Source organism: Cebidichthys violaceus, unplaced genomic scaffold (assembly GCF_023349555.1).
Source record: "Cebidichthys violaceus isolate CVI_PGR_0920_01 unplaced genomic scaffold, fCebVio1.0.p SCAF_19, whole genome shotgun sequence".
In the NCBI taxonomy this organism is placed as follows: Eukaryota; Metazoa; Chordata; class Actinopteri; order Perciformes; family Stichaeidae; genus Cebidichthys; species Cebidichthys violaceus.
Window position 1 is genome coordinate 12,961,349 of NW_027176361.1, and position 12,524 is coordinate 12,973,872.

A 12,524-nucleotide genomic window follows, 5' to 3' on the forward strand; every position below is an offset into this window, starting at 1 on the left:
AGTCTTTTTGGTGTTTATTAATTTGAGGAGCAATCCATTAATCATACCTCTAGTATCACATTGTGTGAGAGGCTATACATCATTGCACTTATGCTGTTGTGCCTTGTTACAGTTAAAGTTACAGTAACACAGAAAGTCTGAGTAATTGACAGAACATTTACATACTGCCATCGAGGTTGGTCCTTAATCACCCTGTCAATCAGATAATGGAGACATCTTCTTCACTGTGTCAAAGTAGCTACATGAGCTTATCTGACTGGACAGCATGTGTCTGAATGTGTCTGTTGTCACAGTGTAAGTGTTCTGCGTGTGCTCCTCATGCAGAGCGGCCTGACTGCCCTCCATCTGGCGGCTCAGGAGGATAAAGTGGCCGTTGGCGAGATCCTATCCAAACACGGAGCCAACCTGGACCAGCAGACCAAAGTATGAACACGCGTTACCTTACGCCTCCTGTCTGGTTATAGGATGACGTGATTCAGTCTCCGTCCTCAGTAACAGTATCCTCACAATGTTTCCTGTTGTTTTGCAGTTGGGATACACCCCGCTTATTGTAGCATGTCACTATGGTAACGCCAAGATGGTCAACTTCCTGCTTCAGAATGGAGCAAATGTCAACGCCAAAACCAAGGTACTGACACTAAAGTAAAGCGCTCAGACACCATTTTTAACATTCCTTATTTCATATTCATGCTTTCATTGTAAAATGATCACTACTATCATTTCTAACATGCTTTCAATGAGAAAGTCTTTTAAACATTATCACAATATATTTTATATCTACTGACAAAATGATTCCCTTTTGATAAGAAACTGTTGTTATTGTAACAAAAAAATATTTTATATTGTTACACATAAAAGTGGTCTAGTTATTACACAACATCTACTTTAACTTCGTTCAAACTACATATTCTCTTCTAGTCAGAAGTCGGTAACTTATACCAGAGACACACATGTTGTGAGGCTCATGTTATTTCACATCAGCTGCCTGAATGTTAAAGACCTTTTAGAAACAAAGCAAACTTTGAAGAATCAATGTATTTACGTATTTGCTTTCCTTTCCAGAATGGATACACTCCCCTTCACCAGGCAGCCCAGCAAGGAAACACACACATCATTAACGTCCTGCTGCAAAACGGTGCCAAGCCCAACGCTATCACTGTGGTATGTGAACACACACACACACACACACACACACACACACACACACACACACACACACACACACAGTACAAAGACACACAAGTCATCCACTGTGCTTTCTGGTGCAGAATGGTAACACTGCCCTGGGTATCGCTCGGAGGCTGGGCTACATCTCTGTGGTGGATACGCTGAGAGTCGTCACTGAGGAGATCATCACCACCACAACGGTACGCCACATTATGCACACTATCACGTTATAATACCAAGCTCTAGGTTGTGTGATAGACGGCAGGAATCTGCGCTGGAATGGAAATTTGCATTGGTGGAAAACAAACCCTAAGTTAGTCTTTTTAATTAGATTTTGAATATAATGAACCATCAAATGATTATTATTGCACACATAATGCGTTTAGAGCCCAGTGATCACTGCTGCAGCATAAAACACATATTCTATTTTAAAGCAACTCTATATATGCTTTGAAAAAAAATATATACTTACAAATTAAACATATCATTCATATGCAATAAGACACACCCTGACTTAATACATATGTGGTTGCAATACAAAACCTTAAAGAGCTAAAGCTTGAAATCGACTTGCTGTCTCTAGTACGTTGTCCACCCGGTCTATATCAGTGAGGGTAAGTATTAAAACCTCTTCTCAGTATAATTCAACACCAGCACATAATACAGCCTCCATAATGACGAATCAGAATCAACACGTCTCTGAAACGGTTTCAACGGACACTGCAGAGCTGTTGTGTTACACTGCAGCTAGGTTTACTACCAAACAAGCAGATGTGGTGTTTGTACGGCGTGGAGTAGAGTTAATGGGATCCCTTTCCTCCCATGCTGCCAGACGGTGACGGAAAAACACAAGCTGAACGTGCCAGAGACCATGACTGAAGTGCTGGATGTCTCGGATGAAGAGGGTGAGTCATGTTGTACATTAGAGCCTGTCAGCATCAACCCACAGTGGAGTCAGTGACCGTGTGTCCAACAACGCTGTGTGTCCCTGCAAGTGAATATATGTTAGTGTTTCCATTACTGTCAATAAGGAACTTTATACATCTGTAAAATGACCAAAGTCCTCTTTTCATTGGTTTATTGGTCAAACATTGGATTTGTCAGGTGGCCATTGGAACAACTCCATATCTATTCTAGCGCACCTCCATGTCTGATAGATGCGTTAATAGTTTAGTTGTTGCTAATGTTAATGTGTCACATATTGTGTTCACAATCTGTTCTGCTGCCCCCAAGTGGACAACAAAGATGAGTTGATTAATGCAGTTTGAAGGAGATTGCTAACCAAACCAGTACTGTAACTTTGATTAGCTCATACTGAGACTGAGCAACAGGACATTTAACTGTTCTACATTCATTTCCATCTTTAAACCTTTAATCTCATGTCCATTTTAGCAGGAACTGTCAATACGGAATATCTGCTATTGACATCAATATCAGACTTTAATAACCTACATTAGTCTCAAGCCCAATTTGTGTCCAGTTCAGAGGTCTTTTCTGCCATTAGCAGATTTTAGGAAGTAGTGAGTGACTATGCTGTCAACCCACAGCATTGAACACCGTTGATGATGATGTTATGTCAGACGACCCCATGGACGAGGAAGGTACTCAGCACGGTGCTTTGTGTGTGAGTGTGTGAGTGTGTACTGCATGGAGAAGGAGCCTGTACCACCTGCTGAATGCTGCAGCACTGACTGTAGAGTGGTGTGTGGATATAGTGGGACAGAGGGAACGTGCTTGAAGTTGACCTGAGCCACAGTGGTTTCCCTCGTGAAGGTCTTCTTATTAGAAGACTCATAGCGTCAATACACATGATAGTAGGGAGCTGGAGTGAGTACACTAAATTATGAAGGTATGACGCCCAACTCTGCCTCTTATTGGCTTACCCTGATATTCTTAACCCTAATTCTAACCAACCCAACCAATGAAGGCAACCAGGACTGGCCAATCCAAGGCAGAGAAGGGCGGCTCATGGTTTCGCTTTAGAAGGAAAAATAATATTGCAGTCAGGTCAGGCTAGCTGTTTCTAGCATAAAGCCACTGGAACCAGCTAGCCTGACTCTGTAACACACTCAAAACTATGCCTGCCAACACCTACAAGCCTAACTACTAAACATGTTGCATCTTGATCTATTCAAACATGCGTCCATCCACTAGCTACACCTGCTAATGAGAAACTATAGAGGGTCATGGGGGGTCTGGAGCTGATCCCAGCTGACTTTGGGCAAGAGACCAGGTACTTCCTGGACAAGTTGCCAGACAACCATTCAAACTCTCATTCACTTGCAAGAGTTTCGACTGTGGGAGGAAGCCTGAGCATCCGGAGAAGAAATCACAACCAACACAGGGAGACGGGGCCTGTATGTCAAATAGAAATGTAAAAACACAACCATTTGTGATTTAAAGGGGCGGTACAGTACATGAAGAGAGCCAGGCTATCATATCTTAATGCTAAGCTTGACTTATTGCCTGGCAACTCCAGTGCCATACATAATGTACAAATATGAAAGTGGTATCTATTTTTTTTGTCTCCCTTTCTGGAAGAAAGCAAATCAACTCTATTTCAAAATATCTTTTTTCCGAAAATGTTTGTTCTCTAGAGAAGAGGGAGAAGTTCAGAGCAAAGAGAGTGAAAGTACTTCAAAGCTTATGTCCAACACCACAATGAAACATTATGAAATACTGATTCACTGGAATGCTGCTGAAACAATTCCCACCTCAACACAAGTGGCTGTCAGCATTAGTTACAGTACATTTGATGTAATTGCCCAAAGATGTTTTTTTGTTGGTGTAGATTCAGGGCAGCTTCAGAATCAGAGTGAGTATAATAATGTTTTGTGACCCACATTAAGAAGAAGATTAAAGAGGAGTAGTGAAACTCAGTCAATGCCTGAAATGCCTTCAGCTAACATGAAGATGATAACTCACAGAATGATGTCCATGTAGCCAGTGTACCACCAGAACATCTCTGTCTAACTGCAGTCTGTGTTGTTAACGTAGTACAATGCTCTCTGCTAGACCAGGGCTAAAGTGTCTTAGCTTCCATGTGGGTGAGATGTCTGACTCTTACTGATGATCGTCAACATAAAAGCCTTTGATTGTCGACACGCCCAGAATGAAATTATGATTACTGCAAAATTTCTAAGTGAGTTATTCACAACAAAATCATTTATCAGGAGTCAGGATTTTAAAATATAATCGCTGACATGGCTGAATTTATCCAATATAATAATGAATATAATAAAGAATAATAATGACGAAATACTGTGAGCCCCAATTTAATGTCTATGTTCATGTCACTGCATGATAACCTGTGTGCTGCTTTAATCTGTTTGTTTTGTTTTCTCTCCCAAGGTGACGACACGATGACCGGGGACGGAGGGGAGTATCTGAGGGCCGAGGACCTCAGGGAGCTGGGAGATGACTCCCTACCAGGACAGTATCTGGACGGAATGAACTACCTCCGCTTCAGCCTGGAGGGGGGGCGCACTGACAGGTACGTCAAACTCGATCACATGTTTCACTTTACCAAGAAGCAGCTCCAACAGTTTGACAGGGGCTCAGTGGTGAACCGACCGACTAAAACGACGCCTGGAAGTGAGGAACTTGTTCTTGCATGGGTTGCGTCTGACCCAGTTTACGCTCGTCTGCTTCATGCACTAACTAATGCTCATCTGCTCCATGAAGCAAACAATTGTTCCTTGTGTTCCAAACACTGTTTAAAAGCAGTAAATGAAGCTGCTGTTGTTCCCATTTTAACATCCTCTCGGTGATATGTAAAACCCACGTCTGACCCTCTTCTATTGTAATTAGTGATATTTGCTGTGTTTGGTTGTTCTAACTTTATCATCACCAATCTCAAAGGACACAAACTCAAATACACTGTGTGTGTGTGTGTGTGTGTGTGTGTGTGTGTGTGTGTGTGTGTGTGTGTGTGTGTGTGTGTGTGTGTGTTTTGCAACCTCTCCTGCTCATACTTCATCATTGGTCTTCCTCGTCATGCCTTCATAGTCGAATGCAAAGGTATGTGCTGACGCTGGCCTTTTACATCTTCATCACTGCTGAAGGAACCAGTTTAACCGTCTCCCTTTAACTTGATGTTGCACTAGTGAAATTAGATATTTATTTAAATCACAACTTTGTGTTTCGTAAGTGTTGGTTGGTATTCTGTCCACCACTCTGGCCCATACATTCATGGTCCCCAGAGGATGAGTGCTGATGACTTTGGTGATCCCATTCTCCCATCAGCTTCAGCTATAGTTTAGGTTGACTGATAATTTGCAAAATGGTAAACATTATAGCTGCTTAAATCAGTTGTTAGCATAGCCAGTGTGAGCATGTTAGCATGTTTGTGTTTAGTCTAGTTTGAAGCACTACTGTACAGCCTTACAGTGTAGTCCTCACCTCTAGTGTGACTTTAGACTCTTAGTCTTTCTAGATTAGCGCCCTGTTGTTTTCCTTTAGCTAGTAAGATGTAAAACGTGTGTGAGGCAATGCTAGCCTGGATGCAGTTAATATTCTTAGTTTGTTCTTGTTTGTGTTATGAAAACACTAATGTGAAACCTAGTTGTTGTTTTACCATCATCATTTAGACCTAACAGTCCATTCCTTAAATTACATTCACACGTCATGAGTCATGAGCTCGAGGGTATGAATGATCAACTCTCCACATCAACTGATTTTGACAGTCTTGTATATGAATATGTAGCCCTGTGTGTGGGATTGAAGGCACTTTTCCTTGTAGTTGTCATTCATTTCCCCCCCGCTGTGATCTCTTCTATTGTCTTGACCACTGAGCTCCACTGAGCTTCACTGCTTGTCTTCTTCTCTGCTGTAGTTCAGACAGGTCCTTCACCCCCACCCACCACAGCTACTACTCCCCTAAACATGAAGGCATCATGGATGAGATGCTCACCGGTCACCAGGTAAACTACATGCGTAGTTATAGTCACAGCCATTGCAGGTGAAACGCAGTTTTTTCCATTTTATAATATTTCATATTTTGTACCGTACTTAAGCACTACAATATGGTTCTGCTCCACTACAGTTCCGACTGAAATATAGATTTATACTATAAATAAACTACATGTAATAGTTACCAGTTAATCTGAAGATGAACATTTTACATTAAAAACAAAAAATAAAATAAACTACTTCAGATCAAACTACCAAACAGTACATGAAGCCATTAAATTTAGCTGCAACATTCAAGTTCTACTACATGTTAGTGCATCAATAATAATGCTCTAATGATATCCAAATATGATCTAATAACACTGATAGGGTAATGGAGGATTGGAGTGCGACTTGACTCGCTCACTCGCTCACTCACACGCTCACTCACTCACTCACTCACACGCTCACTCACTCACACACTTGCTCCCTCGCTCACTCGCTCACACGCTCACACGCTCGCTCACTCACTCATTCACTCACTCACACACTTGCTCCCTCGCATGCTCGCTCGCTCCCTCGCTCCCTCGCTCACACGCTCGCTCACTCGCTCACTCACTCGCTCGCTCGCACACTCACTCGCTCACTCGCTCGCTCGCTTGCTCACTTACACACACTCACTCACTCACTCGCTCACTCACTCACTCACTCACTCACTCACTCACTCGCTCACTCACTCAGACACTCACTCGCTCGCTTGCTCGCTCACTCACACACTCACTCACTCACTCGCTCGCTCACTCACTCACACACTCACACACTCTCATGATGCTACTGGCAGAGTTCATGTTGATTATAGTTTAAGGGTAACTTTGGTGATTTAGTTTTGAACTTCCATGAATGACAAGTAAAGTACAATAATATATGTATTCTCTTCAGTTCATAATGCTACAGACATCATTTCTGTCATATGTTATATATTAAAGAGCTTCTTTGTTTGACTCCAGGTCTCGTCACTCGCCAGGGAGTGTGAGAGGGATTCGTATCGTCTGAGTTGGGGCACCGAGAACCTGGATAATGTGGCTTTATCCTCCAGCCCCATTCACTCTGGGTAGGTGCTGTCAGATCTAAAGCAAATCATTGTATCATAAACATAAACACAAACACATTTTACACTCATATTGAACACATGTGGTAAAATGTTGATGAATTATTTTTGGGAAAATACAATTGAAATAATACCAATCACACCTCAATATTTATATAAATGCATACATGCTGTGTTCTTCTTTCCCAATGATTTCCATTTTACAAAAAGGAAAACATTTAGTAACTAAAGTTTATTAACAATTGAGAAGTTCTTCCCAGACCACAGGCTGCTTGATGAAGTGTGATTCCTGTTGTGAAATGTGGCCTCGTTCAATATTTGAGCCTCTATACAAATATATATATCAAATGAAATAGTTAAAGACAGTTCAATATTTTGGGAAATACTCTTGTTTTTGTGTGACATGTGAAGAAGATATCGATCTCACGTCTGTTTGTAGGAAGCAGAAGTCAGGATGAAATTAGCGTAGTTTAGCATAAAGACGGGTAAACTCTCTGGGCTCTGTTTGGCGGATGGATACGCTGTCATGAAATAGTTCCAGCATGTAACTCCCCTTAAATTTTTGTTTGAAAAGAGATTAAATATACGACATGTTAAGAGCTTTAGAGGTGTTAGACAGTTCTTTATGCTAAGCTAGATTAGCAATTTCCTTAATACAGCTTTGTACTTAAAACACAGACATGAGATTTAAGTGTTAAATTATTTCTTTACACAACAAAGGGAAGCATAGAATATTGTCCATGTTTACAGAATTGACATTAGTAACATCAATGACACTTTTTGCAATTATGTTTTTGTGATTCTTGCTAAACATATTTGGTGAAAGTTCTGTAAATACTGATTTGAATCGGCACTGCTCTCCTACAGTACAAAGGCAGTATTGCAATGTAAGTGATCGTGTCAGCCCTTGAATGTGTTCAAAGATCTCTGTTTCCTGTTTCCTGTTTCCTGACTGTCTCTTGTCCGCTCTTCTTTCTGCCTGACTTTTGATTCCTTTTCGTCTGATGTGGTTGTTGTTTTTAGCCATTCCTCTCCGTGCCACGATCATGGAGACCACAGCAGGTGACCTTCTGCACCTTGGATAAATCACTGTCCTCCTCATCGTCATCATGCTCTTCCTCCCCTCACAGTGTGCTCTCCTGGTGGAGAGGTGTATGTGTCACTGTCCTCAACAGACATTGCCTCATAGACTTGGTTGTGGATTTAGTGTGTCTTAAATGTCCACTCTGAGTGACAGATCATCTGGTTCAGAAAGTTCAGGAAAACAAATCTCTAACTGTGGATATCTGGGCAAAAAGAGGCGGTGACAGTTGAGGACATGTTTGTGGATTTCATACAATGTCTTGTTTATTGTGCATTTCCACTAACATACCCAACCTCACAGTTAGTCTTACTATATAAGAGAAGTATTATCGTGTACTTTATACAGGAAAATGGGCTTGGATCGATTGAAGCAGAAAAACACTCTGATTGATTTACTGTCCTTCAAACAGAAAAGCTTTATTTTCTGACCACATTGAATTAAACCATTGAAGTACTTTTCAGCAGTGGAGGAAATAAATGTCCGTCTTCTAACAGCCGTGAATTCAGTAACATGTGTGTGTTTATGTCTGTGCTTGTTAAACACTGTGTTGTGTGTGTGGGTAATGACCTGGTGATGATCAGATTGTAATGTCACTTCATCACACCCATACTCCCGCTCATTGCGATGTGTGATCCATGTGCATATTTTCCACTTTGCATGAGGAGCGGGTCAAAGAGTCTCAAGCTATGAGGTCAAATGGTTTGATGCACCGTGACCAGATTCAGATGCAGCTGTTGATGGTGGTCACCATGCAGTGTTGAGAAAAGAGACACCAAAGACCCACCAACGGCTGTCCTTACAGATACATGATTGGACGTTTTGTTCATCGATATACAGCCTGTTCATTTGCAGCCATTTTAAACACGGAATTACATCTTTTACATTGAAATATTATAATAGACATTGTTCTGTAATACCTTTGAGGTACTGCTAGTGTTATCACATGGGCAAACGATCTACCGCGTAGCTTTGGTGTCTATATTCTCGTCACTTAATGGGATCAATGAGAAATGTCGTTGATTTGTGGAAATATCTCCTGTATCTCAGCTTCCTGGTCAGCTTCATGGTGGATGCCAGGGGCGGAGCCATGCGTGGTTGCCGGCACAACGGTCTACGCATCATCATCCCGCCCAGGAAGTGCAGCGCTCCCACGCGGGTGACGTGCCGGCTGGTGAAGAGGCACCGCCTGGCCACCATGCCCCCGATGGTTGAGGGCGAGGGCCTGGCCAGCAGGATCATCGAGGTGGGGCCCTCTGGAGCCCAGTTCCTTGGGTAAGGCTGCAGGGATGGATGATGGAGCGAGTGAGTGAAAGTTAGAGGATGTACGGGCTTAAGAGAGAAGGAACACGGAGAGGTAGCAGAAAAATATAGCAAATGCAGAAATCAGTAGTTTAATGAATTGATACAATTTAGTATAATTTCATTTCTAGTTAGTTTTCAAAGGTCAGTGTGCTGACACCTGCACTTTTTCAGTTTTCCCATTTGTTTTACATAGGTTTGGATATTCTATGTCACTAATCTTTGACATTTATTTGGATAATACAATTTACAAAGTGTTTGATATCTCATGCATGCATCTCTAGTGTTAGAGGGAATATAAGTGGGAATAAGAGGTCAGACCTGTACTCTCTACATTCACGCTATTGACACTGATTTGTATCCCTTTTAATGGCTATTTCACAACGTGCTGCCCTTTTTCTTTCAGATTAATTTAACCTCTGCCTCTGCATTACTAAAACAGTGTCTGTATCTGCTCTTGCTTTCTCCCAGCACCAGGGAAATGTTAATCTTTGCTCTTCAGCATGCCCTGTTTCTTTCATAACAGCTGCAGTCCAACTCGTTTTAACCTTAACTCCTCAACCCTTAATGAGAGAGCCTTTCTGATTAACCCCACCTCCAGTACATCGCACCATGATTGGTTTGATATGTGGCCTCAAATTCTGCCCTCTGCTGGTAATGTTTGAAAAAGAATAGTAACCATTCATGCTATGAGTATGACTCGCCCCGTAATAATAAGAATGATATAAGTTATTCATCAACTATTTATTGCTGACATGATGGAGGTTCTCTCCAATCAAAACTACTGAAATATGTTGTTCTTATTACTATGGTTAAATTAATATTATAAAATGTGTGAGTATTTAATGATTGGTCCTATTCAAATGTAAATGATATATATTTTATTATTTGCTGTGAAAGTTTTTGAAAACATTTGAAAACTGCAAAATGATCTTTAGTGGCCTATTAGACATCTACAGAAACTCAAAGCGTTCAAAGTTATTTACACACAATTTATTTTACAATTTAGATAAATATGAAGTAATATGTTTTAATAATATGATTCATAATGAATTATTAATAATGAATACCGAAACTAATATATAACAATACAATTGTGACATTGTTTGTCTTGATTGACAGACTTTGCGATTAATTATGACACAAATCTGTTGTTGGACAAAATAGCATTGTGAATTAGTTTATAGATTTAAATTAAAACAGCTTGACTTGAAACTGACAGTATTACTATTATATTATTTAATATAGTATTTAAAATATTTTTACAATTTAATTTTTACTATATTTTACAATATTTATGTTGTATGTATTCAATCATGTCATTATACATTTTGAAAACAAATTACAACAGTGATCAGTTAATCTCATTCAACTGTTGCAAATCAGTCCCCAAAGTCTCTATTTTGCACCATCCAAACCATTGTGTGTGCTCTTTCTTCCTCACTGCTGCGTATGGACGCTTGGTCGATCACACAGTAAACTCCACCTCCCCACTGCCCCCCCACCTCTTAATGAGGGAGAGAGTTTGGTTAGCAGAATCCTCCAGCTCGGTCCGCCGGGGACAAAATTCCTCGGGTATGGTGGAGAAAAAACGTTTTTGCATATGAAACAATCTATGGATGCCAGTCTCAGTGTTTTATCTTACCAACCCTTCCATTTGATGTCATTTTGTCCATAAGTTATTGTGTTGTTGTGTTTGTGCTGATGTCTTGTACCCCCCCTCATCTGCTACTTATGACCCTCTAGATCACGTTGCTGCGAGATTACTTTGCTGATTCTATTTCATTGAATCCCTCTTTGCTTAGCCCATTTTTTGTGTTTATGTTTTCATGCTTGCTGTTTTCTTAACAAATGCGTGTTAGGTTTGTTTTATACTGTGTGAAATTTAAACGGTTGTCTGGCCTGTGAGTAGTTAGGGAACCAGGTGAAATTTGACAATATGGTGTGATTGGCTCTGTTTTTTTCTGTTTTCCATATAAGTTGACCAACAGGCTAATTTCCCAAATTGGTAGTGTAACTAAGTCATGCATGTTTTTTGGTAATTTTCCTTGATATGATTTTGAAAGCTTAAACATGTTGAATGCATTGCTACTTTTTCACAATTTGAGCCAGAACTTGGAACAAATAAGGACGTTATGTCTGAGGACATAAACCCAGTTGATATTGAGGTTTCTCCTGCCACCACTGGGGACATTCAAAGTTTTAAAATAGCATACAAATGGCAACATTAGAAATACATATACTATCATCCACTGTCAGGCCAAAGAACCCTCAAAATATCACATGAACATATCATCAGTCAGGCTTTAGATCTGTGTTCGTCCCATGTTGGATTGTACTTGTAGCATGCCTGTTATAGATATGTGTTGTAGCTAGTTTGTTGTGATTATGCATATCAGGTAAGTATTAAAGTAACAGTTCAATACTTAAATATTGAATATAATCAATCTACAAAAACATGTTCCTCATCCCCTGTGGGTATTTTGACAAAAGTGGTTACAATAGTTCTATAGTTATCTAAGCACCACCTTCTCAAACTACTGCAACACGATCCACTTCTCTGCTGTCCGTGGGTAGGATATGTTCAAAACACTTCAAATATGACCAGATGCACTTCTTGTTTGTAGTTCTATGTTACTCATTTTAAATGTGTTACTCACAACTGGCTTTTTACATTGTGGTGAGCAACTAAGATGAGCAGCTCACTGTGCAGCAGCAGAAGTCTGGAAACATCTCGATGCAAATGAGTAAACAGTAGAATTATCTCAATTCTTTAAGGTAAACTCTACAGATGAATCCACCTGGATTGTTCACTTGCATGGCTGATGCAACCAAAGCACTTGAGCAATGCTGAAGTCAGACCAAACAGTCTTGTTTGTCTTGTTCTCTTAAAGATCAGCTGATCTTTCAACTGACTGGGTGTCAGGCTCCTATCAGGTTGCTTACATCATCCAGGTTACACCTGTGACTGTGTTC

At 40.6% G+C, this 12,524-nt stretch overlaps 1 protein-coding gene across 2 annotated transcripts in view; it reads left to right on the forward strand.

The window, feature by feature from the left end:
• ank2b (ankyrin 2b, neuronal) overlaps positions 1–12,524 on the forward strand; it is a 78,413-nt gene that overhangs the window by 30,346 nt on the left and 35,543 nt on the right. The window contains exons 19-31 of one of the 2 annotated variants that reach the window (XM_068713736.1): positions 325–423; positions 530–628; positions 1,063–1,161; positions 1,269–1,367; positions 2,000–2,072; positions 2,715–2,768; positions 4,519–4,660; positions 5,176–5,187; positions 6,002–6,089; positions 7,065–7,168; positions 8,189–8,227; positions 9,297–9,521; positions 11,025–11,123. In XM_068713736.1, the coding sequence (XP_068569837.1) occupies positions 325–423; positions 530–628; positions 1,063–1,161; positions 1,269–1,367; positions 2,000–2,072; positions 2,715–2,768; positions 4,519–4,660; positions 5,176–5,187; positions 6,002–6,089; positions 7,065–7,168; positions 8,189–8,227; positions 9,297–9,521; positions 11,025–11,123 (1,232 nt within the window). The remainder of the gene's footprint in view (positions 1–324; positions 424–529; positions 629–1,062; positions 1,162–1,268; positions 1,368–1,999; positions 2,073–2,714; positions 2,769–4,518; positions 4,661–5,175; positions 5,188–6,001; positions 6,090–7,064; positions 7,169–8,188; positions 8,228–9,296; positions 9,522–11,024; positions 11,124–12,524) is intronic. The other variant, XM_068713735.1, reaches the window with a different exon arrangement.